This window comes from Lagopus muta, chromosome 7 (assembly GCF_023343835.1).
Source record: "Lagopus muta isolate bLagMut1 chromosome 7, bLagMut1 primary, whole genome shotgun sequence".
Lineage (NCBI taxonomy): Eukaryota > Metazoa > Chordata > Aves > Galliformes > Phasianidae > Lagopus > Lagopus muta.
In genome coordinates this window covers 39,228,028-39,255,762 of record NC_064439.1, presented here as the reverse complement: position 1 = coordinate 39,255,762, position 27,735 = coordinate 39,228,028, and the positions used below count along the sequence as shown (strand labels likewise).

The window sequence follows — 27,735 nt, the reverse complement described above, 5'->3', positions numbered from 1 at the left end:
GGTTATGCCATGGAGCTTTTTCTTTAGCTTGTGTTCTTGTTTTGTGGGTTTTGGAGGAGTCCTTGTAAGACTGACTTGTTCAAAATTGGACCAACACAGCTGCATGGATGCGCTGGCTTGCATAGAATCATAGAAACACTGAGGTTGGAAAGGACCAGTAAGATCATCTAGTCTAACCATCAAATGGAATATATGCATGCAGATAGTCTGTGTGTACGTGAAAACTGGATCATTGCATGCACATGCAGCCAGCTTAGCAGCAGAACACCAAAGGGATTTGTACACAATTAACTTGTAAAAGCTGGCTCTGAATGTATGAAGGGAAGTAGCATCGGGAGAGCTGAGGCACACCCTTTATGTGATATTAGCATGTATTCTCACAACTGTTCTTGGTTAAAGATGATTCTCCCTCCAACAGAATCCAAGTTTCAAGCCTCATGTTGTCTTATGCTGTATATTTGAAGTTTTTGAGCTCAGAGACCCCAATATACAATAGGATAATGAGGTAAAAACATATGTGAATTTAATCCTGGTCTGAAGTTCTCCATTTCAACTTTTGACTGTGGCAGATGATTCTCCCCACTGCATTTAAAAGGCAGAGGTTTCTAATTATCAGTATGTATGTGTGGGACCAATGGGACACTCCTAGGATGAAATGCAAATGAATTCTTATTTATAGCAAATGATTCAAAGCACATGTGCCTGTAACTTCAGAGAAAATTGTCAACTGTCAGCTGTTGAATAGAGAGAAGACTTCAGAGCAGAAGCAATGCAATACAGTGTCAGAAAGTAGCTGAATCCAGGTGCCCTCAGGATTCATGGGGGTTCTTCCTTTTCCACCAAATGTGCATGGAACTACCGTGGTCCTCTACCTTCAGTCTATTCTGTTGCTGGTACCTGGATCTGCAAAACCCTCAGGTTGCAGGTACTTTGAACTCTTATCCTGCTAGTTGGCTTGTCCACCTTGAAGTTCACTAGTGTTTACGCATCTATCAGACGACAAAAATAATTTTTTTAAAGAATAAAGGATAGACTGTGGTGATCAGGTGCAGGGGTCAGCTTGGTAAGTGTATTGATTAACAGTCTTTGTATCTGATGGCCTGTATACATTTTCCCTCTGTTTCCTCACAGTCGTTTCTCTCTAATCTACCCTGACTTCTCCCTGTCCACACATCAGGTCTTTTCACCTAAGCATCCCACAGTGTGTTTTCTGCAGTCCCAGAATTTTTTTCCCCTCTGTGACCTGTGAGAAGTACTGTACTCTTCTCCTGTCATTCCTGTGAGAATTTTTCATTTATCTCTCTTTGTGGGTTTCACACCTGCAAAGAGGCAAGTGCTCTCCTTTGATAGTCAGAGGAGAACTCAACATGGCATGCTCTGTTTTCACTAATCGGGTTACCAGGGCTCTTCTGCTGGTCATAGTTGCTCTGATCCTTGCTGGCTCTTTCTGTTCTATGTGGTTAGCCTTTCATCTCATCACCTGACACACAGCCACCGTGTCAGTAACTGGTGCACAGAGCTTTGCTTGTACTCTGAATATTCTCCTTCTCCTCTGTGACCAGTGAAGCTCATGGACCTGTCCAGGAATGTAGATCTTAGATATTTTTGATCTAAGATAAACTGTCTACATAGGTTTTGTTTTACCATGTTTTAGCTGTCTAAAAGTTGTTCCCTGAGGTCCATGGAGTAGGAGAGAGGCTTTTCCAAATTGGTCCCGCCTGTCTTAGATGCCTTCTCTAGGCTAAATCCCTCTCTGGAGGTGCACCTTTTTCTGCCTTAAAGACAAAAAGCTAAGTAAGCTAGATATCCAATGTTCAGACTGCCAAAATGATGGGAGTTGAATCTTACTTTCCACTTTTTACTTTCAGTGCTGCAGTCTGTTCTCTGGGTAACACTTGATGGATGTACAGTTCAGTGCTGGTGCTTCTCAAGTTGTTACTTTCCCTGTGTGAAGTAAGCAACCACCATTTGTACACAGTGCAGGCCCTGACTGAAAAATACCACCCAGAATCAGTATCAGCTAATATATGGAGCTGAAATTTATAAATTGTAGTCTATATTACTAATGAGTTCATGGCATAAGGATGGAACAACCAGGATTTGGTGTTGTGTAATTCACCATGTTCGCACTAAAGCTGCACAATCACTGAAGTTGCCAACCCTAGGTGTGCTGTGAATTCAGGAAACATTAACTACCAGAGGAGCTCACATCTGTACTGCAAGTTTCCTGGAGGAAACCACTTTGAGCCAGTGAGTTTGTGTGGGTTCTGCAAGACTGTTTCCAAGGCAAATATGCACTAAAAATACGCCATCCTGCTTCTAAAACCATCAATGTACCTGACTGACATCTAGCTTTGGCATAGGGATGTGGTTAAGATCTTGGTTATTATTTCCTACTTGCGTGCCTCAGTTCCTTCTAGGAATTAAGATAATGATTATAGTATTTCCTTATCAGTGAAATACACTCACATGTGGGGGTGGAAAAAAGTAGATCTCCAAAATAAGAGAATTTTTTTCATTTACACATAGAATTGTGGCTCTTTTATATTTTCACTTTTTCCTGACAGCAGCTACTTACTGATTTATTTCCTTGCTTCTTACCTGCCTGGTGGATGGATGTGGCTGTAGGAGTACCAGGTTTCAAGACAAATGAGAAAGTTTAAAAAGTTGTATAGCTGAAACAGATTTTGAAATCTTAGCTATGCTGATCCTAGCTGGAGAATGGAGGGAAAGTCTACAGCAGCATGAAGGAAAAAACAATAAAATGTTCTTTAATACAGCCATAATAGAGGATCAAAAAAAGTACTTCCATCTTCAGGTATTTTGTTTTATTGAAACTTTGATTCAATTATCAAAAGTGTAGTAATTATGACCCATGCAATACTAATGACTTTTGGCAATAAGACTTGTGAGGACACACAATCTAATTAGCTTTAATGAGATGGATTTAATAATACTTTAGATTAACATCTGTTAGAACTAAGTATCAAGATTTATTGTTCTCTGAATAAATATTGAACTCTTGCTCTCAGGTCAATAAATCTTAAGCTTGCCTGTACTTAAATGACTATTTACTTATGTTAGCACTTCTTGTTTCCTGCCACCAACTTCAGTATGAGGATAGGAGCCCTGCACTTCCTTTCTGCTGCATCAAACACTTCTTAGAAAAAGTTGCAAGAAAGCCCTGAATTTGTAAAGAGGAGAGAAAAAGAGTTGGAGTCTACATCCTTTATCCTTCACATAGAACTGCTATTCTTAGCTCTTGCTTGATAAATAGAAATTTCTGAAATGACCAGAAAAAATCCATGGTAATGCCACAGAAAAATCAGGTTGTTCACATCACTGCTCAGTTAAGCAGTCTTTGTATTTTGTGTAATGCTGTGAGTAGTTGTTCTCACTGTGTACTGAGGCACAGAATTTTCTGCTTTACTTCAGATTTGGTTTTGTACTTCAGATATTTAAGCATATTAGATTCCTTTCTAGCTGTAGGCATCTCAAGAGGATTGAGATGGAACATTTTTCATGCCTGCAGGGTAGGAACTTCTTGATAATCTCTAAAGGGATCACTGTGGTCAGAAATATCTACAAGTCTTACAAAATTTCTCATAACCAAGGAGAGTTCCTCTAAAAACAGCAGAAAAGTATTGAGACTGATATCCATTCAGTAGAATATTTGGGCCTTCCTTTCAAATTTAATAGAGTTCTAAGGAGCTGTGTGAGTCTTTACTCCACTCCAGGTGAAGTCAGATATAAAACTCCCCATTATGTTTGGTGACAGACTTCTGTAAGTGAATGCTGATTAATGTAGAGAATCTTTTTTGTGAGCCGCCAAAGAACCAGAGACTTTAGTTATGTAAAAAGATTATTTGTATTTATTGAATTCTGTGGAACTGTTTCAGTAAAGAAACTGAGATCCAGTAGACTTTAGTGGATGAATTTTTTACAGTTGATCATAACTGCTTAAGATCAAAAGATTGTTCTTGCATGTACATTCTCTTTTGTAAAAATAGGTGCACTGTGCAGAAGCCTTGCAAGAAATAGGTAAATCTTTCACGTTGTTACACTGTGCTGTTCTTCTGTTTCAAGTTGTAGTACTTTTGTCTTTTTGGTGGGATTTAGAGATTGCTGTGGCTCAGGAGGAAATTGTGGCATTTGCCATGGTCCATAGGCTAGGCTGAATGCCGAGCCGTAGCTATAGGATGTAGAGTAGGAGCAATGTTAACAGATTTTTTTAAATTCCATATATTCCTTTTTGAGGTAAGTATATCTGCAGGACAGATGGTAAATGTTGAGCCCTATGTGCCTTTCCCCCACCAACTGCCTTCAAGTTTTCTAAGGATTAGATGATCCTTAGGATCAGATGACTGACCTCAGCAGACTCAAAAGGTGGGCCTGTGTGAGTCAAATGAGGTTTTGCACTTGGGCCAGAGGAATCCCAGGCATACATACAGACTGGGAGTAGCAATCCTTGAGAGTAGCCTTGCAGAGAAGGACCTGGAGGTCCTGGTGGATGAAAAACATAACGTGAGCCATCACTGTGCTCTTGTAGCTCAGAAAGCAAACGGTATCCTGGGCTTCATCAGAAGAGGGATGACCAGCAGGGACAGGGAGGCGGTTGTCCCTCTCTACTCTGCCCTCATGAGGCCCCATCTGGAGTACTGTGTCCAGGACTGGAGCCCCCAGTGCCAAAAAAACCCCAAACAAACAGGTGATCAGCTGTAGTGCATCTTCTTTTAATCATAATCATGTATACTTCGTTTTTTTAATTGCAAAAAATGGTGAATGCAAACTATTATTTTCCCTTCGCTTTGCACCTGTTGAGACTGCTAGAAAATCTGCAGATTCTGAAATCCTGTGGATCCTGTTTTATTCTTTCAGTTCCCTGATTGTTTGTGCGTTGAGGTACAAAGATTTGTAATGTATGTTGTATTTCACTTATGAAAAGGAAAAAAGAAAGTATGCTTAGTGGGGATGAGGAGAGGAGGAAAGTTGAGCTGGAATGAACATGGGGGAAGTGATGACTTTGGTAAGATTCTATCTGGAAAGATTTGGTGGCCTTTATTACATGTCAAGATTAGGCTTTAAATTAATCAGTTTCAGGCAGACAAAACAGTTATAATAAATAGCAATTATTCGTCCTATGTTTCACTGGATAGAGGGGGAAAGGTATCGTTTTCTTTGTTACATTATGTGGTCGAATCAGATAGCAGCCTTGCTTTTGTGGTAGCAGTCTGGGTTATGGCAGAATACCCCTGCCTATCCCACTTCAGAACTGGGTAAAGAATATGTGCAAAAGTTCATTACTGTTCTTCAGTATGTACGGTAATGCAAATACATAAAGATGCTACTTTATGCCAGAATCTGACCTGTGTAAGTAGAAAATAAGGTGTTAATAGCTGGGAATTGTTCTAACATTCTGCAGTGACATTCATTCTTCTCCAGAAATGTGTTGAGCTTTTGAATTTGTCACCAAATAATGTAATCTTCCTAGTGTAAAGTGCTCCTCCCAGCCCCAGACATTCTTACTGCACTGTCATCCTTTCTCCCAGTGGAGAAGAAGAACAGAAGCTCATCCCTATGCATACAAACTAAAAAGGATATTTTTCTGTTAGTTGCTCTTGCTTTCAAGATGACAAGCTGCCCTTTCATCCTGCAAGGAGAAGGGAGATCTTCTGTTTGAAAGGGTTGAAAGAATGGAAAATCTAGTCAGTAAAATGGGAACTTAAAGTGTTTCACAGAACTTCGTGTACACCGTGAAAACATTTAAAACATTTGCTTTTATAAAACTGGTAACACTCGAGTCTCTTGCTGCTCTTTAAACAATCAGAGTGCACATGCCTTTCATGGTTTCTCAATACTTAGACTTTCCACGTGGCTTGCTAATAAGACTTTGCTAAAGCAACACAGAAATGTGAGAAATTATAGGGAATGTAATTAATAATGATGAATCATTTGAATTGTCTTGAAAAGATGCATGTACTTAGATGCATGTGCACCTGGAAAATAGCGATGTTTGCCAACGTAAGTTTTAGCTAAAAGTAAAAACATACACAAACTTGTCCAAGCACTGATTTGTGGGTTCTGTTGGTTCTGCCTCCTTCCTAGAAGCAAATACCCTTAGTGTAAACGCCTTAAGCTGAAGGCAATTTTTTGTTGCATGAATAACCGGCTAAAGAAGTCACTGAAGGCAATCAAAATCTGAATCCAACCTGCCATCTCCTATTAGTCAGGTCGTTCAGAGTGATTTGTGGTGTTCATTAGTGGATCTTCTGGCAAAAAGTGACTGGACGTAAGATTATATTCAGTATCTGATAGCGTAGACGTGCTGCACAGCCCTGAGTTGAAGGTGCATGAAAAATGTCTGTATCAGGGCAAAAATACAGCAGCATCTGGCCTCCTTTGATATGTTAGTTGTTCTGAAGAATGTGGAAGTGGTTACTGTTATTTTGACAAATGCCTTTATTTCTCCTTTTGTTGCATGGTGTGGCACAAGGGGAACACTGGCGCAATAGCATACAGCAATAATTTATTAGTGGTTTAGGGATGTGGGCCCAGAACAAATTCTAGACAAAAGAAAAACATGTTTGGGTTTTACAGAGCGCCTTGGCTACAGGAACAAAGCTGTGATTGGGTGTGCAAATATTTGGTATTTCGATTGTCCCAGTTGGGGTGACAGCTGACAAATCGTCTGAGTTTGTTTTTAATTATCACCAAAGGAAAAAAAAGCCCGTTGTTTTAAAGCCAGGCACTGATTTTGAAGCACAAGGCAAGAGAAGATGTTTAACAGTGGAAGATATGCTTTCTCAGTGTTCTAATATGTTGAAAGCACTGTTACCTCCAAATATTTATAATATTTAGCTAGTTGTGTGATTACAGCCGACTGGAGTGTTGTGTTGACTTGCATTGCATCCAATGATTGGTACTGAAATATCAGCCACAATTCTCACTTCATGCTAACTGGTATCACTGATATCAACATTATTTTCTGCACTCACTGGGAAAGGAGGTGGGTGTGCTGTGACAGATGGTTTGAGACCTGTTTGCACAAAAATAAATATCATACCAGCATACAGAGCACCTATGAGGTATCAGGGTCAATTACAATAGATCTGTGAACACAGAGAGGCCTTACTGCCCTAAAGAAGCTCCTTGTGAAAGGAAGAAGCATGTCACCCAAAGGAGATTGAGTCATTTGTTTGAGACAACCCAAACATTCTCTGGCTGGGTTAAGGACCAATCCTGTTTGTTGAGTCTATCCAGTTCTACAACTACTTTGCTATCCTTCAAGCCAGATAAGACAGACACATTGTAAAGACACTTTGAAATTAGTAGGCAATATATACAAGTTTAAAATTGTGTCCAAGTACTTAAATGGGTTGGATTTTTGTTTACTTTTTGTTGTAATTGCTGAACCATAGTTGTTTAGTTATGAATTTGCATGAGTCTGAACTTGTCGTTTCTTGCAGGAAGCTTAACTTGTCAGACTTTGAATAGCCAACAAGTCACCTTTTAAGTAAAAACCATGAGCTTCCAAATAGAAATTTGCCCCTTCTGGGGTAGTCAGAATGAATTTTTGTGGTCAGATGGGAGAGACTGTTCTGTATAAAGTTGTCTTTTATTGCAAGAAATAATTGAGGCAAGAACACAAAATATGGTTTCCATTTATGTGAAATCATGAGAATGTTTCCACTTTGTACAAAAGGGAATGGTTTGGTTTTTTTTTTTTTTTGTCTTCTAGCTGCATCTCTTCTGCCAATTTCTAGTGTAGCATTCAGTACCTCTGAAAGTTTCATAAAGGCTGTATTTGAGGAAGAGAAATAGTTTGATCTGCTAATATGCTGCTATCCTTCCAACAATGTCTAGCCTGCTTTCGTGGATCCCTAGAAAGGTTATTGATTTACTGCAAGTGTAGTTTTCTCTAGTAAAGGCTTTTTGCAAACTGCCACCTGAAAAAGGAAGGAGGAAATTTAGCTAATTGCATTCTGTTTCCATTTCAGTGGCAATTCTGAAATGTTTTCGGAAGGAGTAGAATGGTTTATGTGACTGTGAGTTACTGCTGCCAGGAGCTGGAGGAGCTCTTCAGAATTGTGTTGGATGGGTGCGTGGTGAACTGGGAGCTCTCAGAAAAATGCTGCTGATAAAATTTGCCATTATTAACACTAGTTTTCACAGGTACATTCTGACTTTGCAGTACTTGCTAGGCTAGCGAGATTAGAGTCAACCATGCTACTTAAAGCTGTTCACATGCACTTCCCAGCCAATTTTTGCTGACGAAACATGCAGTCCCACAAAATTCCTCATACTTTGTCTTTTCTAAGGGCAAAAATTCTACAGATGTTTTAGTTAAGCAGTGTCAGCACTTTTGACTCTACATATTTATGGCTGTGCAAATAATGGATTTTTTGGTTTGGCCATTGAACTAAGAAATTGAAAGGAATTTTTGTTTTTAGTCAAGCAAAAATAATTTTTTTGTTTTGAGATGTACTGAAATGAGGCAATCTGCTTGGTTTAAGTTTCCTCAGTTCTTTTATACTCCCTGCAATAAAAATGGTCCAATTTTCCATTGAAAACATGGTTTTGAAGCAACTGTTCCAAATACTTTTGTTTTTAAAATTCAGAAAACTACACTTTTCTGGTTTCTCTATTTTTCAAGCTAATGCTATGTTTTCAGTGGTACCAACTGTTAAATGTATATGTTTTTCTCCTTCAGGCAACGTCTTTTTGTAAATTCATTGCTTAGTAGTTTACTTTTTTTTTTTTTTTTTTTTAGCCAACACTGAGGGCAGTACAAAATTTTAAGATACTGTCCATGGTTTGGAAAAGCTGTTGTGTTATGTCAGTAACTGAAATGGCTGGACCACCATGGTTGGAGTCTGTGAGTGTTAAAGCAGTGTGAGTAGCATTCAGGTAGCAGAAGTACAGCTCTAGAGGCACAGAAAATCATTTGTGATGGGACAGTTTGAAAATACTGGATTAGGTGCAAAAAAAAAAAATATATATATATATATATCCATTACTGATTAAGGGAATGCATTGAGAAAGAAATTCATATCCAAGGTAGGACATGTCTGAGCTTTCTTGCCCTTTCAAGGTATCTATTAATTGCAGCTGCCAGAGACAGCACTAGAGCATAAGAATAAGAAGCTAATAAAAACCAGTCCGTTTCCTTGCTTTAGTTAAGCAAGATGAACAAGGTAGCCTAACTTGGGAAATTCTCGTCCTCCTTAGGACAACTTATTTGGCTGTCCATACCCAGCAGCACTAGCACAGGTGGTGTTGGGAGCCCAGTGGATTTATCTTGTGAACAGAAGTTGTATGACATCCTCCTTTGTTCTTCTTTTGAACTGAATGTAGGAATTAAACTATATGCTTGTAACTGGGGGCTGTATAGTTTAGAAGTTAATGAGATTGTGTGGTTTTAGCAAAGCTAAGCATCTGTGGGCTTTTTCTTTGTTGCTGCTTTTCTTTTTAATTGAGAATGAACTTCTACAAGTCAGTTCTAAACATCCACTGTTCAACATGAGACAACTTATAGTGAATGACATCAAAGGCCTTATACTGTGACATGAGTGCTGGGGCAAAAATATCATCTATTCAACAGAACTGCTTTGGAGATTTTCCTTGCACATTAAATCCATATGCTAGGAAATTATCGTAGCTTAAGAACCATGTTTACATGACATGGTGAGAATGTTTTGGAGGCCTTACTACCTGCAGAAGAATAAATGATCTCAAATAGGGATTTCATCAAATACTCTGAAAGGATTTTAAGCATCCAGACTTGGGAACTAACTCTTGGAGACACAAGGCTTCTGTTTTTCTTGCTGAGAAAGTGCTCAGCCCTGTTGATGAATCAGTCCTTGATAGCTGCAGAGGCATGACTGTGGCCTGAACTTGGTGGGAATTCTTTGAGTATTGGAGAGACCTGCATTAATTACGTCTGAGGAGTCAACTGTGGGTCGCACAGATGCTTTTAAGGCATCACCCTGTAGTATAGTTGCACAGAACTGCTCTTCTCAAGGATGCTTGAGATGCAGAGAGGGGCATATATTGCTTTTCTTCCTGGTACGTGTGGATACTCCAGCTGCAGTGTCCATGGTGGCCCTTGCTGTTCATCTCACTGTGTGTGTGTGTGTGCAAGCTGGGAAGGAACATTGGCACCTTCCACATGAGTGTATGTATGGGTCAGCTGCAGTCTGGATTCTTGATGGGAACAGCTTTAATTTAGGCTAAAATTTTCTGGTGTTTATGGCTCAGTTGAGTGCTGGCAGGGAGTAGGGGAAGAGATTATCCCATCATGCAGGTAAACAGAGAAGGATCCAAACCACTATGTCCTTGTTGCTACAGCTCATAAAACCTCTGCTATAAAAAGGAGGAATCCAGGCAGCATGAGATTAAACCCCCTATGTAGGTCTGCAGAGGGAGGCCATGATGCGCAGGTCCATCCTGTGGGTCTCCTGTTGTAGCAGCCCTGCTGGAGGAGGACCTTCTGCTCACTGTGCTTCCTCCTCACCTTTCTGGCATGTCTGGTAGCTAAAGCATCACTGGAGTGATCTTTTTAAATAGTAATCTCCAGGGTGAGGAGAACAAAGGAGAGAAGAGAATTTAAGTTTCAGGATACATTACACTTAAAATTCTGAGACTGTTCCAGTGACAGGCAACATAAAGAATTAGGTTTACAATTTGAAGTAAGTTTTGTTGTAAAAATAATTGGACTGGTGAAGCAATCTTGCTCTCACTAAATTGCTTTCCTAGGAACCTATCCTGAGTGGGGCTGTGCAGCTCTTTCTGATATTTGAACATCCTCAGTTCTCATTGACTTCAGTGGGAATTGAACTCATTGAACTCCTCACTAGGTAATTAGTTCTATATAGGTCTGATTTTTCTGCAGCAAGTCGGTAGCTGCCTTTACTTTCACTTAGCAGTCAGACCCAGTGCTCCTCAAGTCCCAGCCTTAGCCTCTATGCATCATTTAATGACTTTTTTGTGAAACACATACTTAAGCATTTGTGCTTATATTCTGTTGCTTACTGTGAACAGGATTCACAATAGTTTTGTTACAATGACTGCATCACATTACCAAATAGAACATGCAAAATACCTAATGGAACACCTTTCCAAAAATAACCCTGCAAGATAGTTTCTAGATTAGTTTAGGTTTGCTTTCTTTTTAAGTAGGATGAGTTTGTTTTGCCTTCAGAAAGGGTGGGATGCACTTCAAAACAAATATTAAGAGGACAACTTCATTCACGTGGAGGGTGAATGACACGATGACTGAGATGATGAAAGTGAGATTTTCTACCTTTCCTCTCCATGAGAGAAGACCAACTGAAATGCAGTATATTTACAGCCCCGATACTGCTGGAGCTCTAAATGTTTTTGCTTTCATGGTCTCCATTTGTGCTACTGTACATCTGGGGGATGATGGATTGCGGAGCACTGGATGTTGAGATGAAGAGAATCAATAGGATGATACAAAAGATGAAATAACTCTGATGGAACATCAATAAAGGCTAAAAGTTGCCATAGGGATTTGAATCTTAAAGAAGAGCTTGAGAAAATATATTAAGAATTCACTTTTCCCTTTGCACTTGTACTGCCTTTATTCCATGACTAGACGTCACATGGGGGTTCTTGTCAAGGGCAGGGATAAAGGAGGTTTTTTTTCTTTTCTGTGTCAATATGGTGCTCAGTATGAAACCTGCTGGGCATGATGGCTTCTGAGTACTGTCACTGTGTCATTGTTACCTCAGCCCACAGTGGTGTGAATAAGAATGGAAGAGTAGAGCTTTTAGTTACCTCATGTGCTGTTAGAGGGTTCAACGCACACAAACTGCAGGAGAAGTAGAACTTCTATTGTTGCTGAGTTATTCAGTGTTTAAGACTGAATGGTGTCACAGAGCTGTATGGTGGTGTGCATAGCCTGGGCATTCCCAACCAAGAGTCTTTCCTTTTGACTCAACTAACTGGCAAGTTGTGCAAAGTGGTGCAAGTTGTGCAAAAACAATTGCAGAACCCGTATTTTGCCACTGTACAGTGATGTATTCAGTGATTTGTTGGGGTGCAGTTTGGAACATTTGATCTGAAATGGAAAGGAGTGTTTAGCAAGTAGCATACTTGCTGCAGACAAAAAGGTCTGTCTCATGCAAAATAACATCCATCTCTATCCAAGCAGAACTCCAGTGTTGTTGTTGCTGGGGATTATTGGGTTTTTTTTTGCTTGTTTGTTTGTGTTTTGGGTTTGTATTTTGCTTTAGCGTAGACTAAATGAGGTTAATCTGATGTGATTCGTTTCAATAAATCCAAGTGCCTCCAAGGTCTTGCACCTGGGTTGAGGTAACCTCCCCTCCCAACACAAACTGGGGGATGAAATGACTAAGTGCAGCCTGCCAAAAAGGTCCTGGGGGTGCTGGTGGATGACAAGCTGGACATGAGCCAGCAGTGTGCCCTTGCAACCCAGAAAGCCGAGCATATCCTGGGCTGCATCAAAAGAAGTGTGACCAGCAGGGTGAGGGAGGTGATCCTGCCCGTCTACTCTGTGCTGGTGAGGCCTCACCTGTAGTACTGCATCCAGATGTGGAGTCCTCAGTACAGGAGAGACATGGAGCTGTTGGAGAATGTCCAGAGGAGAGCCACAAAAATGGTCCGAGGGGTGGAACACCTCCCCTACAAGAACAGGCTGAGAGAGCTGGGGCTGTTCAGCCTGGAGAAGAGGAGACTTCAAAGTGACCTGAGAGCAGCCTTTCAGTATTGGAAGGGGGGCTGTAAGAAAGAAGGGGACAGACTCTTTAGCAGGGATTGTTGTGATAGGTTTCAAGGTTAAAGAGAGTATGTTTGGGTTAGATATAAGGAAAAAGACTTCTACAGTGAGGGTGGAGAGGCACAGGTTGTAGAGGTGGTGGATGCCCTGTCCTTGGACACATTCAAAGCCAGGCTGGACTGGATTCGGAGCAACTTTGTCTAGCTGTAGGAGTCCCTGTTTATTGCAGGAGAGTTGGGCCTAGATGACCTTTAAACGTCCCTTCCAGCTCTAAGGATTTTATGATTCTGAGATTTAGAGCTGCAAAACAAGAAAACAGAAGAATCCTTGAATCATTTTCCAGGCAGACAGAAATCCAGGTGGGAGATGGTGTTCTTTCAATGGTATATGGATAAATTTGATGAATTCTATTTCTAAATGATGCACGTGTTGCAGATATACGGTAGAATTGTGATTTTATTGCTAGCTTTCACTAGGATCTTTATGCAGGAGGCACACCCAGAACCCAACATTAGGTTGTACAGTGGAGGTGCTATTGGATGTGAGTGAAGGTATCATGGTATGCATCTTAACGTTTCTGCTGTAATGCTGAATCTTTCTGTTCTTACTGTTATCTGTTTCCCAAATGTTTATCAGAACTGCTTTCATAAACTACTACTTAATTTTTGCTTGCAGCACTATGCAAAAAAAACCAAACTTCTGGTTGCAGATTGCATTCTGAAAGAGTATTCATTGCTCTCAGGTGCATAATTCATACTGATGCCACACTGTAGACTTTAATTAGAATTCCTAACTCCATCACTCTCAGGGTTTGAAACAAACACTAAATAAAACACGTAGCTTTGTCACAAAGACAAAGTTATTTCAGAGAGGTAAATTAAGTTAGAACCATGAGCATTCCCCCTCTGAATTCAATATGCATTTTGAAACAGTGATAATATAGACACACCATTCAGCAAATACGGAAATTCGGGCTGTTAGTGTAGAAAACTGGAGATGTTTCTATCTAAGCAAACTATATGGGAGCTGCTCACTAAGACATGCCATGTAAAAACAGAGCTATTAAGGCATGGTTGGCACCATCATTTTTCTTTTGCAGATCTGGTGGTATTTTCCAGCACTAACTTCTAGAGCTGAAATGAATTAATGCAAAAGTCAAGGTTAGGTCCTATACTTATTTGTTTTGTTCAAAGTCAGACTGTCACAAAAGGATGCAAAGGAATAAACTGTTCTGAAATGCATTAGTATTATTAGTAATATATTAAAATGCAGCACATTTTTAAAACTATTACTTGTTTCAATTCTGTCTTCCAAGGAATAGAGTACTTAATCAAGCAGTGCATTTAAGTTTATGACTGATTTCAGGCATGAGAACACAGAAGAACTACTCACATGCTTAAAGTTAAGCACAAGATTAATTGGACAAGGTTAATAGCCCTGCTGGGATGAGATCAAGTACTCAACTACAAGGACTTGACTCTTCCAATCTTCCTTATAGTTTGTTCAATTCTGAGACACCTATTTCGTCCCATTGCATACAAGAGTGGTGTAGCCAAATGTTACTTTCATTGTAAATCTAAAGATGAAACCTTAACCTCTGGGATCAGGACTTCTCCCTTAATAGTGCATTGCTCTGACTTCTCTGGCAGCTCAAAGTTCACACGAGTTTAATGGAGAGTGTGCTCTAGAGAGAGCTGCTTTGCAGGTGTGGCAGCTGAAGGGCCCAGAAGTGAAAGTAGTCAGGCTTAGGCTAGTTAGCACAAGGAGATAAAGTGTACCCTTAACCAGCTGCAGCTGATGTTCTGAGCTCAAGCCTTTTCTCTAAATCTAGGGCCTACAGACATTAACCTGAGCTTTCCCATGTGGCAGATGAACGCTGCGAGCAGTGGGCTTTTGAGGGGTTTAGATTTTGCTTTGGTTCTCCCAGGAGTCCCAGAACTTATGGGTTTCAGTGAACAATCTGCCTCTAAGTCTTAAGGTTTGAACTGTAATATTTCTTGGGGCAGGCAGCTGGGAAGCAGCCACAGGGTGCAAAACTCAGGCGCTTCAAAAAGGCTTCTTAAGGCATAAAACAGTTCCTGTACAGATCTGCTGTATTCCTGAGGGTAACAACAACACTTTTGTTTCTCTGTTTTCAGGTTGCTCCTGTAGTTAAAGAAAGGATGATGAAGAAGGGCAGCATGATGCTTGGGTACCAGCCTAACCAAGGCAAAGTCAACTTCTTCCGCCAGGTGGTGATCAGCCCACAAGTGAGTCGAGAGGACATGGACTTCTTGCTGGATGAGATAGAACTGCTTGCCAAGGACTTGTAGCTGTAACTCTACAGCACTGGGCACTGCTTGTGTGTGATGATTATGGAGACAGAATGGCAGCAGTGCTCTGGTGCTATTGTGTGAAAGGTAGTAAAAAGCTTGACGTATGGTTTGGAAACTATCATTTAACATTGTGATGTTCAGAGTTTTGCAGGTAGAATTGCCCTCCACAGGAAAGTATTTGCTGATGGAAGCTGGGACAGGGCAGTGCCTGCAGCACCACGGCCATTCTGCGAAGCGTTTCCTGGAGCAGGGAGCACTTCTGAAAATGGTGTCTTTATCCCAGAGAGGGCTGCTATTCATGGGGTGCCTGCGTAGCTCAGACTGATTGCTTATATAGGCAGGCAATATTCCTCTGAAGTTACTGTTAGTAGCAAATTTAGCTCAGTGAGCTTTAAAACGCTCATTAGTACTCTGTCTACTTTGTCAATATTTTAGTTTGGTATGAATTTAAGAGTAGAGACCCGGCTGATATTTACACTGATAAGACTGGAAATTGTGAACTTCAGTGAAGAGTTCCTCAAGGAACTCAGTTGTCCTCAAGGAACAATTAGGTGAATTGCCCATATTTCCCACTGTGAGCACTACTACAGGCAGCAGAACAAGGCGAGGCTGTGCTGTCACCATCCTTGAGGTTAGCAGGACCTGGCTGGACAAAGCCCCAAGAAGTCAACACTGACCTTGCTTTGAGACAGTAGAGCTAGATGACCTCTTAAGGTCCCTTCCAACCTAAACGACTTGTGGTTCTGTAAAATCAAATAGTTGGGCCTGGTCACTGTTTGCCAACATTGCCTACACTGCAATAGCAGTGCTGAGAATATTGGAAGTGTCAGAAATTCAGAAATTCTTACCTCTTTGGTTATAGTTATAATTTCTGAACTATATTTAAAGCATAAATATTTAATGGATTTAGATGCACTTTAAAATTGTAACAGATGAAAAAAAAAAAAGTATATGTACCTGAAAGATATGTATTTTAAAACTTGGCAACTATATGTTAAACATGTAGAAAAGTGATAGTTTTCACCGTCAGTCTGTATTTGCCTATATTAGATATGAGATGACTTGATTTTATGTTATCAGTGTATAATTTATACTTTGGCACTGAAATCAACGTGGAGGTGATCAGTGATAGCCTGCCTGTTTTTATGATGGGAGCCATCGAGTATCTTTTGTTAATCTTATGTTGCAAAGTTAAGTTCTAAACTTTGTGTTAAGAATTATAGTATCCTTTTGATTTGTTGTCATTCTAGATATAAAAGGGGCAGCTTTGTAAAGCTAGAGATGTATTTCTTGGAGTGAATTTCTTGCAGCAGACTAATGAAAATAACATGTTTCATCATCTGATTAACACCTACTTACCTTATTGTTTTGATGTTTGTTCCTTATTTTGTTTTTGAGGTAGCACTGACCAATGCAGATCTTTGTGCTGTAATGTGTTGATGAAAGTTGTCTTTAAACACAATGCTTTTATGTTTTCATTTCTCACGTTATGCTAGGATCCAACATTGCGTGACATTCCTACTTCCCACCTCCAGGATGATGGTATGGAAAGTTTAGCAGGGTCATGATAACCTAGGAGGTCACACTGTCAGAGCAGTAGATAGAAGGAGTCAAATCTGCAGAACTTGACAGATGTCCTTAACAGTGTCCTGGAAGTGATTATTCTGTTGCTATTACAGCGAGTCACTGGATATTAAGCTGAACTCCACATTGATATTAACATAAAAATAAATGGCACAACATGGCCCCTTGATTCTGCACTGTAATATTCGCAGAATACTTTATCATTTACTATCTAGTGCTTCTGGGTATACCAGTTGTTATGGTTTTGTAAAGCACATAACTGAATGCAGGGCCCACAAAGCTTATTTAGCCTCCCAGCGACTCTGGGTGGAGTGCAGAGCATGTCAAGGGCTGCTGGATGGATGCGATGACTTCGCTGTTGCTTCTGAAGGTAGATAGGACTGTTAACCCTTCACTTTTTCTTTTTTGTCCTTGAAGGGAGAGACAGAATACTGTCAGGATTCTTTTATTGTTATCCAGAGTCTTGGTGAGTACTTAATTTTTTGACTCGGAGGAAGTGTGTCACTTGCTGTCAGCTGAGAATTTTACCTGGTGTTTTGTGACACCACTACTATCAAAAAAGTGTTGTTTCTTTCCATGTTAGCACATTTTTCTGTTTCCAGGTACTGTGGGACTTCTGTCACATGTTGGGTTGAAGTAGCAGTTTCTCCTGTGTCATAGTGGCTGTAGTTCTTTTTTTAAATGAGGGGAAAATGGAACTTTTTCAATGTTTGCAGAAAGTGTGTCTCAGATCAACAAGTGCACTGATGTTTTCAAAGGTATGGTTTAACCTTTCAGTGTGATGTGAGTGCCTTCTCTGATGTCTCTGTATCTTCTCGTGTTTCTGACCCCTTATCATGTCCATTGTGGTCTCATTTCAGGACTAATTTTTTTCGTAGTTGCTTATTTAGGACTGGGATGTTCGAAATGGCTATTTTGTAGCTGATGATTTTAATAAAAAGTGAAGTAAATGACACCCATATAAATGTAGGCTGTGTTTGTAATTTCTCGATCTAAAACTGCAGAGATGTGTACAAGAGAGGTACCAATGAGCTCTCCAGATGGAGAAACAGCAAGCTGCCTGCACAGCTTTAGAATGTGAAACCTAGCTTAACCATGCTTCAGGATGTGGTTTGTCTGTGTGCTGTGCCCTTATCATCTTTAATAAACATCTTGGATGAAAATGTGTCACCATTTATCTTGCTCTCGCTTTCAAATGCAGAAGCTAAATTATTTTTGCAGAAATGGCTTTTTTTTTTTTTCTTTTAAACTATATGGGACTGGCCCATGAGCTCTCTCCCACTCTTAGTTACTGAGTTACATCTCTCAGGATGCTCAGCCAATTGTGAAGGTAGTGGAGTACAGGTATAAATCAGTGTAGAAACAGATCCACTGGCTGATTTGTTTGTTTGTTTGTTTTTTAAATTTTATGTGTCTACTTTTAATAATCTTTTTTCAATACAAAGCTTTAGGAAAGAAAGTAAATACTTAGCAGGGATGCTGAGGTAGTTATTGCTGTCAGTTATATGGATGCATCTTCTGAGAACTTCAGGCATTTTGTGCTGGATCCATGTGCAACGTCACTCACAAATCATCGTGCCTGAAGCTAGCAGTCTTGCTCTCAGGACTTCCAATACAATTTCCTGTGAAAGATTGATAGAGATTAATAATCAATAGAGTCTGCTTTGTATGATTTTAGTGCTTCTGACTCCCACTGATTTAACTGGAAACCCTTGCTGGATTGGGATGTTTCATTTCCGTATCAGTAGTTTGTCACTCAGAACATCTCAGTTTATCTACTCAAGGCTCATGCTGAAGATCAGGTTTATCTGTGTGTCTGTAAGACTGAACTGGAATGTATTTTCATTTGTATCAGCCAATGATGCATTAAGATGCTTTCCAAATAACATCTGACCCTTAAAGAACACCATGTAAGAATTTGCAAAACCCCCTGTTATGTGTCCAAGATTTCTTCATACACACAGATCTCTGCATTCAATCACGCTCAAATTATTTTCATTTTTAAATCCTTGAGTTGCGTGATCAGACTTAAAAAGCAAACACACAAAACTGATATGAAATGTTGAATACAGAGGAGGAGAATTCAGCAATATTTAATGCTCAGTTTGCTGTCTCCTATTCTATCACATACAAGCTCTGCAAAAAGCCAGCGGTACATTAGAAGTGTAATTTTAATGCCCAGTTTTCAACTGCTCCAACCCTGCATGGCCTTTCTTCCCTGTTGGCTGCTTATGGGCAATCAGCAGGAGAGCAAAGTGTGCTCATCCAGGAAATCTGTTCTAGGTAAGGCCCACTGCCATGATGGCCCTTCTTCCTTTGGCAGAACTACTAAATGCTGGTACATCCTTTGAGTTCATAGATGCTGTATTTAGTGCAGTAGCTACTGTTATGCCCTGAAATAATGCAATTGAACATGCTAATTGCAGGTTAGATGCAGTCGAAGCGACGCTGTCTGGCAAATGCACTGTGCAAACCATGAAAAGCCCTGGCAGAGAGGTTTTCTTCCTTTAACTTGAACGTAGTCTCCCACAATTACATGGTTTTGCTTCAGATGTGCAATTAGATGTTATTACTCTAATTCTGTAACTACACAATAATCATCTAAAAATTACTTTGAGAAACAAAACAAAACAAGGAAATTTGCACAGCGAGAGGTACAATAAAGAGAACGTCAAAGGTTTCAAGGCAAACCCACAGTAGGAAACAATGGGTAATGGGAACAATTAACCCTTGCTAAAATCTAATTTAAGTGAATGCTCTGCGAAGAGGCGCAGGAACAGTATGGTGAGATGATAGCAGCCATTACATAGAATCACTACAGAACTTTTGTATCACCTGACACTGCAGCCATCTGCCCCAAAATATCACAGTCCACCCACTGATACCAGAGGAGACCTTAAAGAAAACACCATACCTTGTAAAATGGTAATGGCTCTGTGTGTAACAGGATAAAGTGAAACTGGAAGGGCAATGTTGAAAAAAGTCCACCAGAGATGACCACTGTAAGCTCACGTACGTTCAAGGTACAATTGATCACAAAAGGCAAGTGACAGAAGGTGATGGGCATGGGCCTTTCAAAGTCTGCTGAGCACGTTCTGTTTTAATGAAGTAATTTCTTTATTGTAAGTAACTCGGAGAGCAATCATTTCTACAGAACTTCTTACAAACGGAAAGTATGATGAGAAGATTTGCCATGAAAGAGCAGAGGCCCATGGAACAGAGCATCTGCTTTTGGGACCATGTGCTCTGTACTGTCCTTTGCACAAAGCTGCTCTTCCAAGAAGCTTTCACCCCACCAGTCATTCTGGGAAGTGACTCCTTGGAACGGGCCGACACTGACACTGGCAGCCATAGCGTTATCCAGTCTGCTCTTCTTGTTCCAGGTAGGAAGGATTTTTTTGCTATTTCTCTGATTCTGTACTCTCTCTTGTGCTTGCAAAATACAGTGTATTTGCAGGGAGATTTTCTGTATTTGGCATCATGGGGAAAATGTCAGCATAGCAGAAGGGGGAAGATTGAAATGTGGACCAAAAGCAACATTCAGGGTTGTATCTTGGAGTGGTGTTTGCCTTCTCTGTCTCAGCCATGGGTTTTTCTCAATGTTCCGATGATTGTATGTACCCCTTGCAGTACCTAAAGGGAGCCTATAAACAAGGAGGGGAGTCAGCTTTTTACAAGGGTAGATAACAGCAGGATAAGGGGAAACAATTTGAAGTTGAAGGAGGGAAGATTTAGGTTGGATGTCAGAGGGAAGTTTTTTACTATGAGAGTGGTGAGGTTCTGGAACAGGCTGCCCAGAGAGCTTGTGGATGCCCTGTCCCTGGAGGTGCTCAAGGCCAGATTGGATGGGGCCCTGGGCAGCCTGATCTAGTATTAGATATGGAGGTTGGTGGCCCTGCATGTGGCAGGGGGGTTGGAGACTCATGATTCTTGAGGTCCCTTCCAACCCTGGCCATTCTGTGATTCTGCATGATTGTGTGATTGTCACCCACTGCTGCTGTCACGTCTATATGAACACCAAGATTAGAGCTTCACTATATTCTGTACAATAGAGGAGACCAGTATGGCCTTGGGAAACTAAAGCAAAGTGTAGCAGAAGGAAATACTGTTCTCTTTTATGGAAGAATGATGCACAAGCAAGTTACATCCTCCTTTTTTTTGTGTGTGTGAAAACTTGCACTGTGGCTTTGGGAAAATTGTTGAAGATGCAGCTAAAAGCTGCAAAAACTTTTGATAAGAGCTAGTGTGTGGTAAACGCTTGTGAAAAACTGTAGGGGTGGATGTGAAGATTGCATGAACCCTCTATGAGCAAAGCCCAAGTGCCACGTTAATAAAATCAGCCAAGAATGAGGTGCTAAACATCAAAGCAGAACTAGCCCTTATCTGGAGCAATGCAGCAGGAAAATCTTGAGCTGGGCATGAGGTTGGCAGCAGTTTCACAGGTCTGTTTTCACAAGCTGTGGGCAGTGAAGGGCTGTGACATTGATGGATTTTACAGCAGAGGAGCTGCCTGGCGTTGTGCTCCATCTACTGGTGTTTCTTCTGGTAACAAACTTGTGAAACCAAAGGATTTCTCTTCCAAACAGCATTCTTGGACATGACGTATGTGACAGATGTCAGAAAATGTTGCTTTGCTCCAGGCCAAGTTTTCTGTGAAAACCTTTGGATTTCAATGGACGCTACTGAATGCATGCAGAGTGACAATGCAGTCTACTGGTGAACCTTTAATAATGCCCACGTGGCGATGGGGACACGTTGCCATGGTGTATACCTCATGGTGACACTGGTGCACTGAGGGTTTTGTTGAGCAGTAGGGAGCTCAGGTGCCCTGAGACCTGCAGATCCCAAAGAGCCCCTCAGTTGAGCAATGAGTCCTAACACTTGCTCTTCACCAAGACTGAAAACGTTGGCAGGAGCGTGCTGGCCACATTGAAGACTCAGAATGCTGTTTTCAGGCTTTGTTTTATTCTAAAGCAATAAAAATGAATGTTTTTTAAAATATTTTCCTTTCCATGAGAAACACGACTGTTCCATGGTTAGTTATGAAAGAGGACGTCCTATTCTCATAGCACCACACATCTTGAAATTCTCATAGAACAAAATCTCTGGCTTCTTCACTTCCCTGCAGTCAGACCCTTGGAAACTGAGACCAAAGAGAGAACTGCAGCCCCTCTGGCAGGAAGGGATCCCAAGATTTCCTTAAGATGCTGTGCTGTCCATCTTGAGATGGGATCAGTGATACCAGAGCCTGTAATTCATTGTTTCCAATTTTGGACACCCTGAAGACTTCCTGTGAGATTATCTTAGTGGCTTGTCTTTATTCTCCCTTCTGATCTGGGGGGACAACTACTCCTGAGACAACACATTTTTCTTCTCTGCAACTTCTATGCATTCAAAGGCTATTGGCAGACTAGTCCTCTGAGACCTTGCCAGGGTTTCAAAGAGGGACAAGGCTACTTGTATGTCTCTCAGCCACAAAGAGGGGCAAAGCTACTTGGTATGTCTCTCAGCCACCACTGCTGATACATTACAGTATGATGTTTGCCTTCCTCTGTAACAGCAAGTCACTACTGACTCTTGCTAGATTTGGGCTCCATTCTGCCCACTGGAGCATTGTGGCTGACTGCTCTGCATGGCTTTTCCCCATTAGATGGCTGTAGGCATTAGTCCTGTTTAAGTGTCCTTGCTAAAGAGGATCAGGCTTTTTCAAAACGCTTATTCAATCTACCAAGAGCAATTTGAACTGGAATTCCATCCTGCAGCATGCTTGCAGCCTCTTGCAGCACAATAAGGCTTGCAAATTTAATAAGCACGTGTTCCAGCCCATCACTTAGGCTACTGTTTCAAAAACTGAGCAGCAACAGACCCAGGTCACTGTGGAGCAGTGCTGAGAAGCTCATAGGGATGTACATGGTAATTATTATGTCTTTCAAGCCAGATTTGCGCCCACTCCTTACTTGAATTTAGACAACAGTTCCTTCGTTTGCTAACAAGAATGGCATGTGAGGCAATGTCGAAAGCCTTTCACAACTCAAGATGTTTACTGTATCTTCTCCATTTACAAGGGATACTGCTCAGCAGGAAACCAAACCGTGATGACTCCATGCTGACTTTTACCCTGGACAAGTGCAAAGATAAGCACGAAGGGATCTAAAATTGCTTCTGCTAATCCTTTTTGGAAACCAGGAGGAGGAGGTATGTCACCCAGCTCAGCAGGTTTGAAGCAATGCAATACGTGTAAAATTTTCTATGCTACTGTTACCCTGTGCTAGCTTTAAAAAATGGTCTTTAATTGCCTGATTGTAGCTTGGAAGAGTCACAAATCCTTAGAGTTGGAAGAGACCTTCAAAGGCCATCTAGTCCAACTCCCCTGCAATGAACAGGGACATGCATAGCTCAGTCAGGTTGTCCATGAATGGATCCAGCCTTGAAAGAAGGCTGGTACAACCACACAAGTACCAAACATTTTTGCTTTTTCAGCCACATTTCCTTGCCACTGTGAAGTTCTCCCTGAAGGCTTTTCTTTTCTATGACGTTTTTATGTGTTCCTTCCTAAAACACCAGAACTGGAAGAGAAGGCCATTGCTCCCATCCTGGAGTACTTAGCTTGATCAGATGACATTGTAGGAGGGCTATTTCCTCAGATACTTGCATGAGACATTAAAAAAAGAGGTCCTTTCTGTGCCTGTTTTAAGAGCCCTGGTTCTCTGGTGGTTTCCTTTGCAGTCAAGGAGAGAAAAGCCCAGGGAAAAGCTTGCCCTGTTTTGTTCTTTGGACCAACTTACTTATCCAGAGATGTAGGAGAGAAACTGCTGCATCTCTTTCGGGAGAATTTTCTTGAGAAAAATATGAAAATATTTTACATTCTAAAGTGGATCTTCTGCCAAAATGTTTTTCTCTAAACCTAATAAAACCAAATTAGACTGTTCCCCAGCTCAGGAATGAATTTCGTCTGGTTGTGTGTCATGGATATAATAAACAGTTTATACAAGAGCAAAGGCTGTGTTTAAGTACAGCTGAATCCTGTTTGGTTTTCTGTGATTAACCTAAACAATTTATAAATGGATGAAGTAAGTTAATTTAAATTCTTTTTTTCCATTTCCTTTGGATTTGTTAAGATTGGTTTCTTAAAAGCTACCATTCCATAAGTGAATTCAAGACATGTGCATTCACAAATGGTAACACTCCTGCAGTGAAATGAACTTGCCTTCTTCTTTTCCTTATTTAATAAGACATATATCCTCTTTAGAAGTACTTGGGCTGAATGCCCCATTCTCGGTGGGAGATACTGTTAATGCCTTGAAACACGGGACCACTTTGCTGTGCCATTCGGAGCATCCCAAGGAAGATGTTAGTCTAATCTCCTGCATGATGCTTTTGCAGACTCCTCCTCGCTGACAATGCTGAAGTGTTTGTGACATCGGAGTATGGAGGAAATGCTGCTTCTGGTCATCACAGGGGGGGGTTAGCTGCAGCAAAAGCATGAGGATGTCTGTGTGAAAGAGTGCAAAGCTTAACAGCTGAAAAATTAAAAGTCCTGGGATGAAATTTATATCCTGCTCAAAACCTTTTAGCTAATTAAAGCTATAGCTGCCCTCTTTCTGCCTCCGAGAACACCGTACGGATAATGGACAGCAAGCACCATGGTTGAAGAGGATCGCTCCCTGGATTCAATTTCACCCAAGGAGAAAAGCTCACCCTTCAGAAACAGCACTGGCTGCAAGTGTCAGCAGTTGCAGCTTCCAGTGGCTGAGTGCTTTTGCTGTGGATGGGATGCACTGTGTGAACCCATGTAGTCTCCTTGGGGCAGCACTTTGGAGCAGCATCACACACAGTGCTTCCTCCTGGGGCTGGGAGCAGCTGCCCTCTGGGTTTTCTCACTGGAGCCTTTCCCTGGGAGCCTTCAGTTTAGTGTTGTTAGAGCAAAGAAAGACAAAACGCTGTTTTTGTCATTGCAGGCATTCATACACCCTGTACAAAAGGTTTTGCTCTTTTAAAAATGGTGTTTCACTTTAAATGATTTTCAAGTGATTGTCACAATGATTCAGAAGCAGCCCTGAGCAGGCCTCGTATTTTCACAGCAATTGCTGAATCTACAAGTCTGGGAGGCATTCTTCATACACTGCCAGTGCATGCATTCCAATTTAATATTGATGTATTTATCATCTTATTGTACAGGATGGTCAGAGCAACCTGGATGGATCGTTGCAGAAGCCCTCTATGTCTTTACATACACTTACAGGAAAATCAGCATATAAAGACTGGGCATACAGGCAGACAGACAGATGGTTATTCCTCTTCCAGATGAAAACTTTTCTGAAATATAGGAGAAAAAAGGGAAGTGCTTTCAGCCCCTCCCAAGACTGCTGTGGGTGCCCCATCCCTGGAGGCATTCAAGGCCAGGCTGGATGTGGCTCTGGGCAGCCCGCTCTGGTGACTGGTGACTCTGCACATAGCAGGAGGGGTTGAAACTAGATGATCGTTGCTGTCCTTTTCAACCCAGGCCATTCTATGATTCTAAGATAGCCAAGGGAAGGCTGAAGCTGGGCAGAAGTATCAGGGATCTTGTCTCTGTGGGTTTCAATGTCAGCTTGTCTGAGAAGCATTGTGTTCAACCCTGCCTCCTCAATCAGTTGACCACTTTATTTTTTCAAGCCTTTAGCTACATAAATGCAACTGTCCAAAGAGATTGGTTTGTCCTCATTAAAACTAAGAAAATACTCCGCAGCAGATAATTTATGAGCTGACTTTTGCCTTTGCCTCTTCATGAAGTGATTAGACGGTGCTCAGAGCATTCATTATTCAACAGATTTAAATCTATTTCCTGGGCTCGGCCCTCCCAGGAGCCTCTCAATTTGGCTGTGTTTCAACAAACCGCTGGCTTTGTCCTCAGCTTCCTGCCCAGGATTACGGCCTCTCAGCTGCCTGAGGTCACAGCTGGGTGAGAGCTGGTATGGGCACTGTGGGCCGATGGGCTCTGGGCAGCCAGCAGGGCACACCACAGGCTCAGGACAAAGGGGCCTGGTGGGCCCTGGGTGCTCCCAGGAACACACACATGCCTGAAAGCACACCAGCATCCTGCAGCAAGGTGCAACACTTACACCTATGCTGTTTTTGGCAACCACCAGAGCCTTCTGACCACTCACATGGCGTGAGCCCACTTGCAGGAATTTTTTCCAAGTAATAAAGGTGGTATGAATGCAGCCAAACGGCATTCAGGAGCCACAGGCAGAAGGACTGGAGCAGGCTTTGTTCCACCTTCTTTGTGGCTGGAGGGAAAAATTGCCATAGGCAGTGTTTTGTAACAACCATAACATTAAAAAAAAAAAAGCAAAAAAAGCAAAAAAGCAAGAGAAGGAGTTAGGGCTCAGGAAATAAATTAATCAGTGTTCCTCTGAAAGCAAAGGGAGCCTTTGGGTCCCAGCACAGCTGGCGTGACAAGAGGACAGTGTTGCAGGTGCTGGACACACAGCCCAGTTTGTTTCCAGGAGCATTCAGAATAATGATACTTTAATATCTCTCTTGTTGTTTTTTTTCCCCCTCAGGAGCTGGGGCATGATTTTTTTCACTGTTTGTGGCTTTTCCATTAACAGCTGGAGATTGTCAAGCAGGAGCGAAATCCCTACTGCACTGGGAGTTGTGCAAACTGGTAACACAGAGCCAGCCTGTGCTAGGATGCTTGGCCATCCCTGCTTAGAACCACTGCACAGGTCAGTAGCAACCCCAAGAACAGCTTTTGTGTGCCCTGGTGCTAATATTCTGATTGACATACATAGGGGTTGAATTGAATGATTTTTAAGGTCCCTTCCAACTCAAGCTATTCTGTGACTGGGATTGATTCTATGACTTTGTGATTATTATATGACTCTGTGATTGATTCTATGACTATACCTTTTAAGAGCTGCTCAGAGAAAAGTATTGAATACCCTATTTAGGAAGAGAAAGAGGGCAAATGACTTAACCAAAAAAAATGAAAAATTAATGATAGGTAGCCTACTTTATTTCACAGATGTTGTGTATTCAACTCTGTAGTTGAATACTCTGAAAGGCCTCTGTAGTTTGCCTGCTACATTTTTTAATACAATTTGTATTTGTTTCTGCACCACTCGTTTGCCCTGTCACACCAGAAAGACATTGACTTTAATCCAACCTAAACAGGATGTCAGGGCTTGATCTTTGCACAGTGCACAGCCAGCAGTGGTGAGGGGTGAGTAGGGCAGAGCCACGACTAGGGCAGGTCTGTGTCCAGCACTGTGACACTAGGCAGGACTCTGCTGGAAATAAATCATACAAGCATGCAGTCGTTTGAGTTGGAAGGGGCTCTTAAAGGCCATCTAGCCCAACCCCCCTGCAATGAACAGGGATGCATACAGCTACATCAGGTTGCCCAAAGCCTGGTCCAGCCTGATCTTGAGTGCGTCCAAGGATGGGGCACCCACCACATCTCTGAGCAACCTGTGCCAGTGAAAAACTTCTTCCTTATATCCAATTTAAGTCTCCTCTCTTTCAGTTAAACTCATTTTCCCCTTGTCCTGTCACAACAGACCCTCCTAAAGTGTCCATCTCCTTCCTTACAGTCCCCCTTCAGACACTGAAACACACTCTCAGGTCTTCCCACAGCCTTCTTTTCTCCAAGCTGAACAGCCGCAGCTCTCAGCAAAAACATTTTTTGGGCTGGCAGCTCTTCTCGTATTCATTGGTTTCTCGTGCTCTGTGCATGCCCTGCACAGGAGGGGTGGCTGGCTGAACACCGAGCACAGTACTGAAACCGTGTGGCACAAACACATTAATCACACTCTTCCCTGTGACACAGATTTAGTGCACTGTCTTCTAGCTCACTTTAATACCGGACCCAAAAGAGCAGAGGATTAACAAAGACCTTACCTGCGCTTGCGATTGAGTTGACAATAGGAGAGAGTCAGCTGTGAGCCTGCTTCTGTCCCCTGCCCGTGACCAGAGATGGTTTTACATGGTGAAGGAATGGCCACTGCATCCCTTTGCTGATGCTCTCCAGACAAGACAGCAGCACAGAGGGACACGTGCAGCGGCAGCTGGACATCCGGGCATCTGGTGAAA

General features: G+C 41.6%; 2 protein-coding genes across 8 annotated transcripts in view; one reads left to right on the top strand and one right to left on the bottom strand.

Annotated features, from left to right (window-relative positions):
• The window catches only part of GADL1 (glutamate decarboxylase like 1), a 243,800-nt gene extending 227,371 nt beyond the window's left edge, over positions 1–16,429 (top strand). For all 7 annotated transcript variants that reach the window (XM_048950655.1, XM_048950654.1, XM_048950656.1 and 4 more), the window contains one exon: positions 14,899–16,429. In XM_048950655.1, coding sequence (XP_048806612.1) covers positions 14,899–15,072 — 174 coding nt within the window. In that variant the 3' untranslated portion in view covers positions 15,073–16,429. The remainder of the gene's footprint in view (positions 1–14,898) is intronic.
• Positions 16,012–27,735, bottom strand: part of TGFBR2 (transforming growth factor beta receptor 2) — an 83,435-nt gene continuing 71,711 nt past the window's right edge. The window contains exons 13-14 of the transcript XR_007378052.1: positions 27,544–27,726; positions 16,012–18,281 (exon numbers count right to left, since the gene is read on the bottom strand). The gene's annotated coding sequence lies outside the window, so the exon portion shown is untranslated. The remainder of the gene's footprint in view (positions 18,282–27,543; positions 27,727–27,735) is intronic.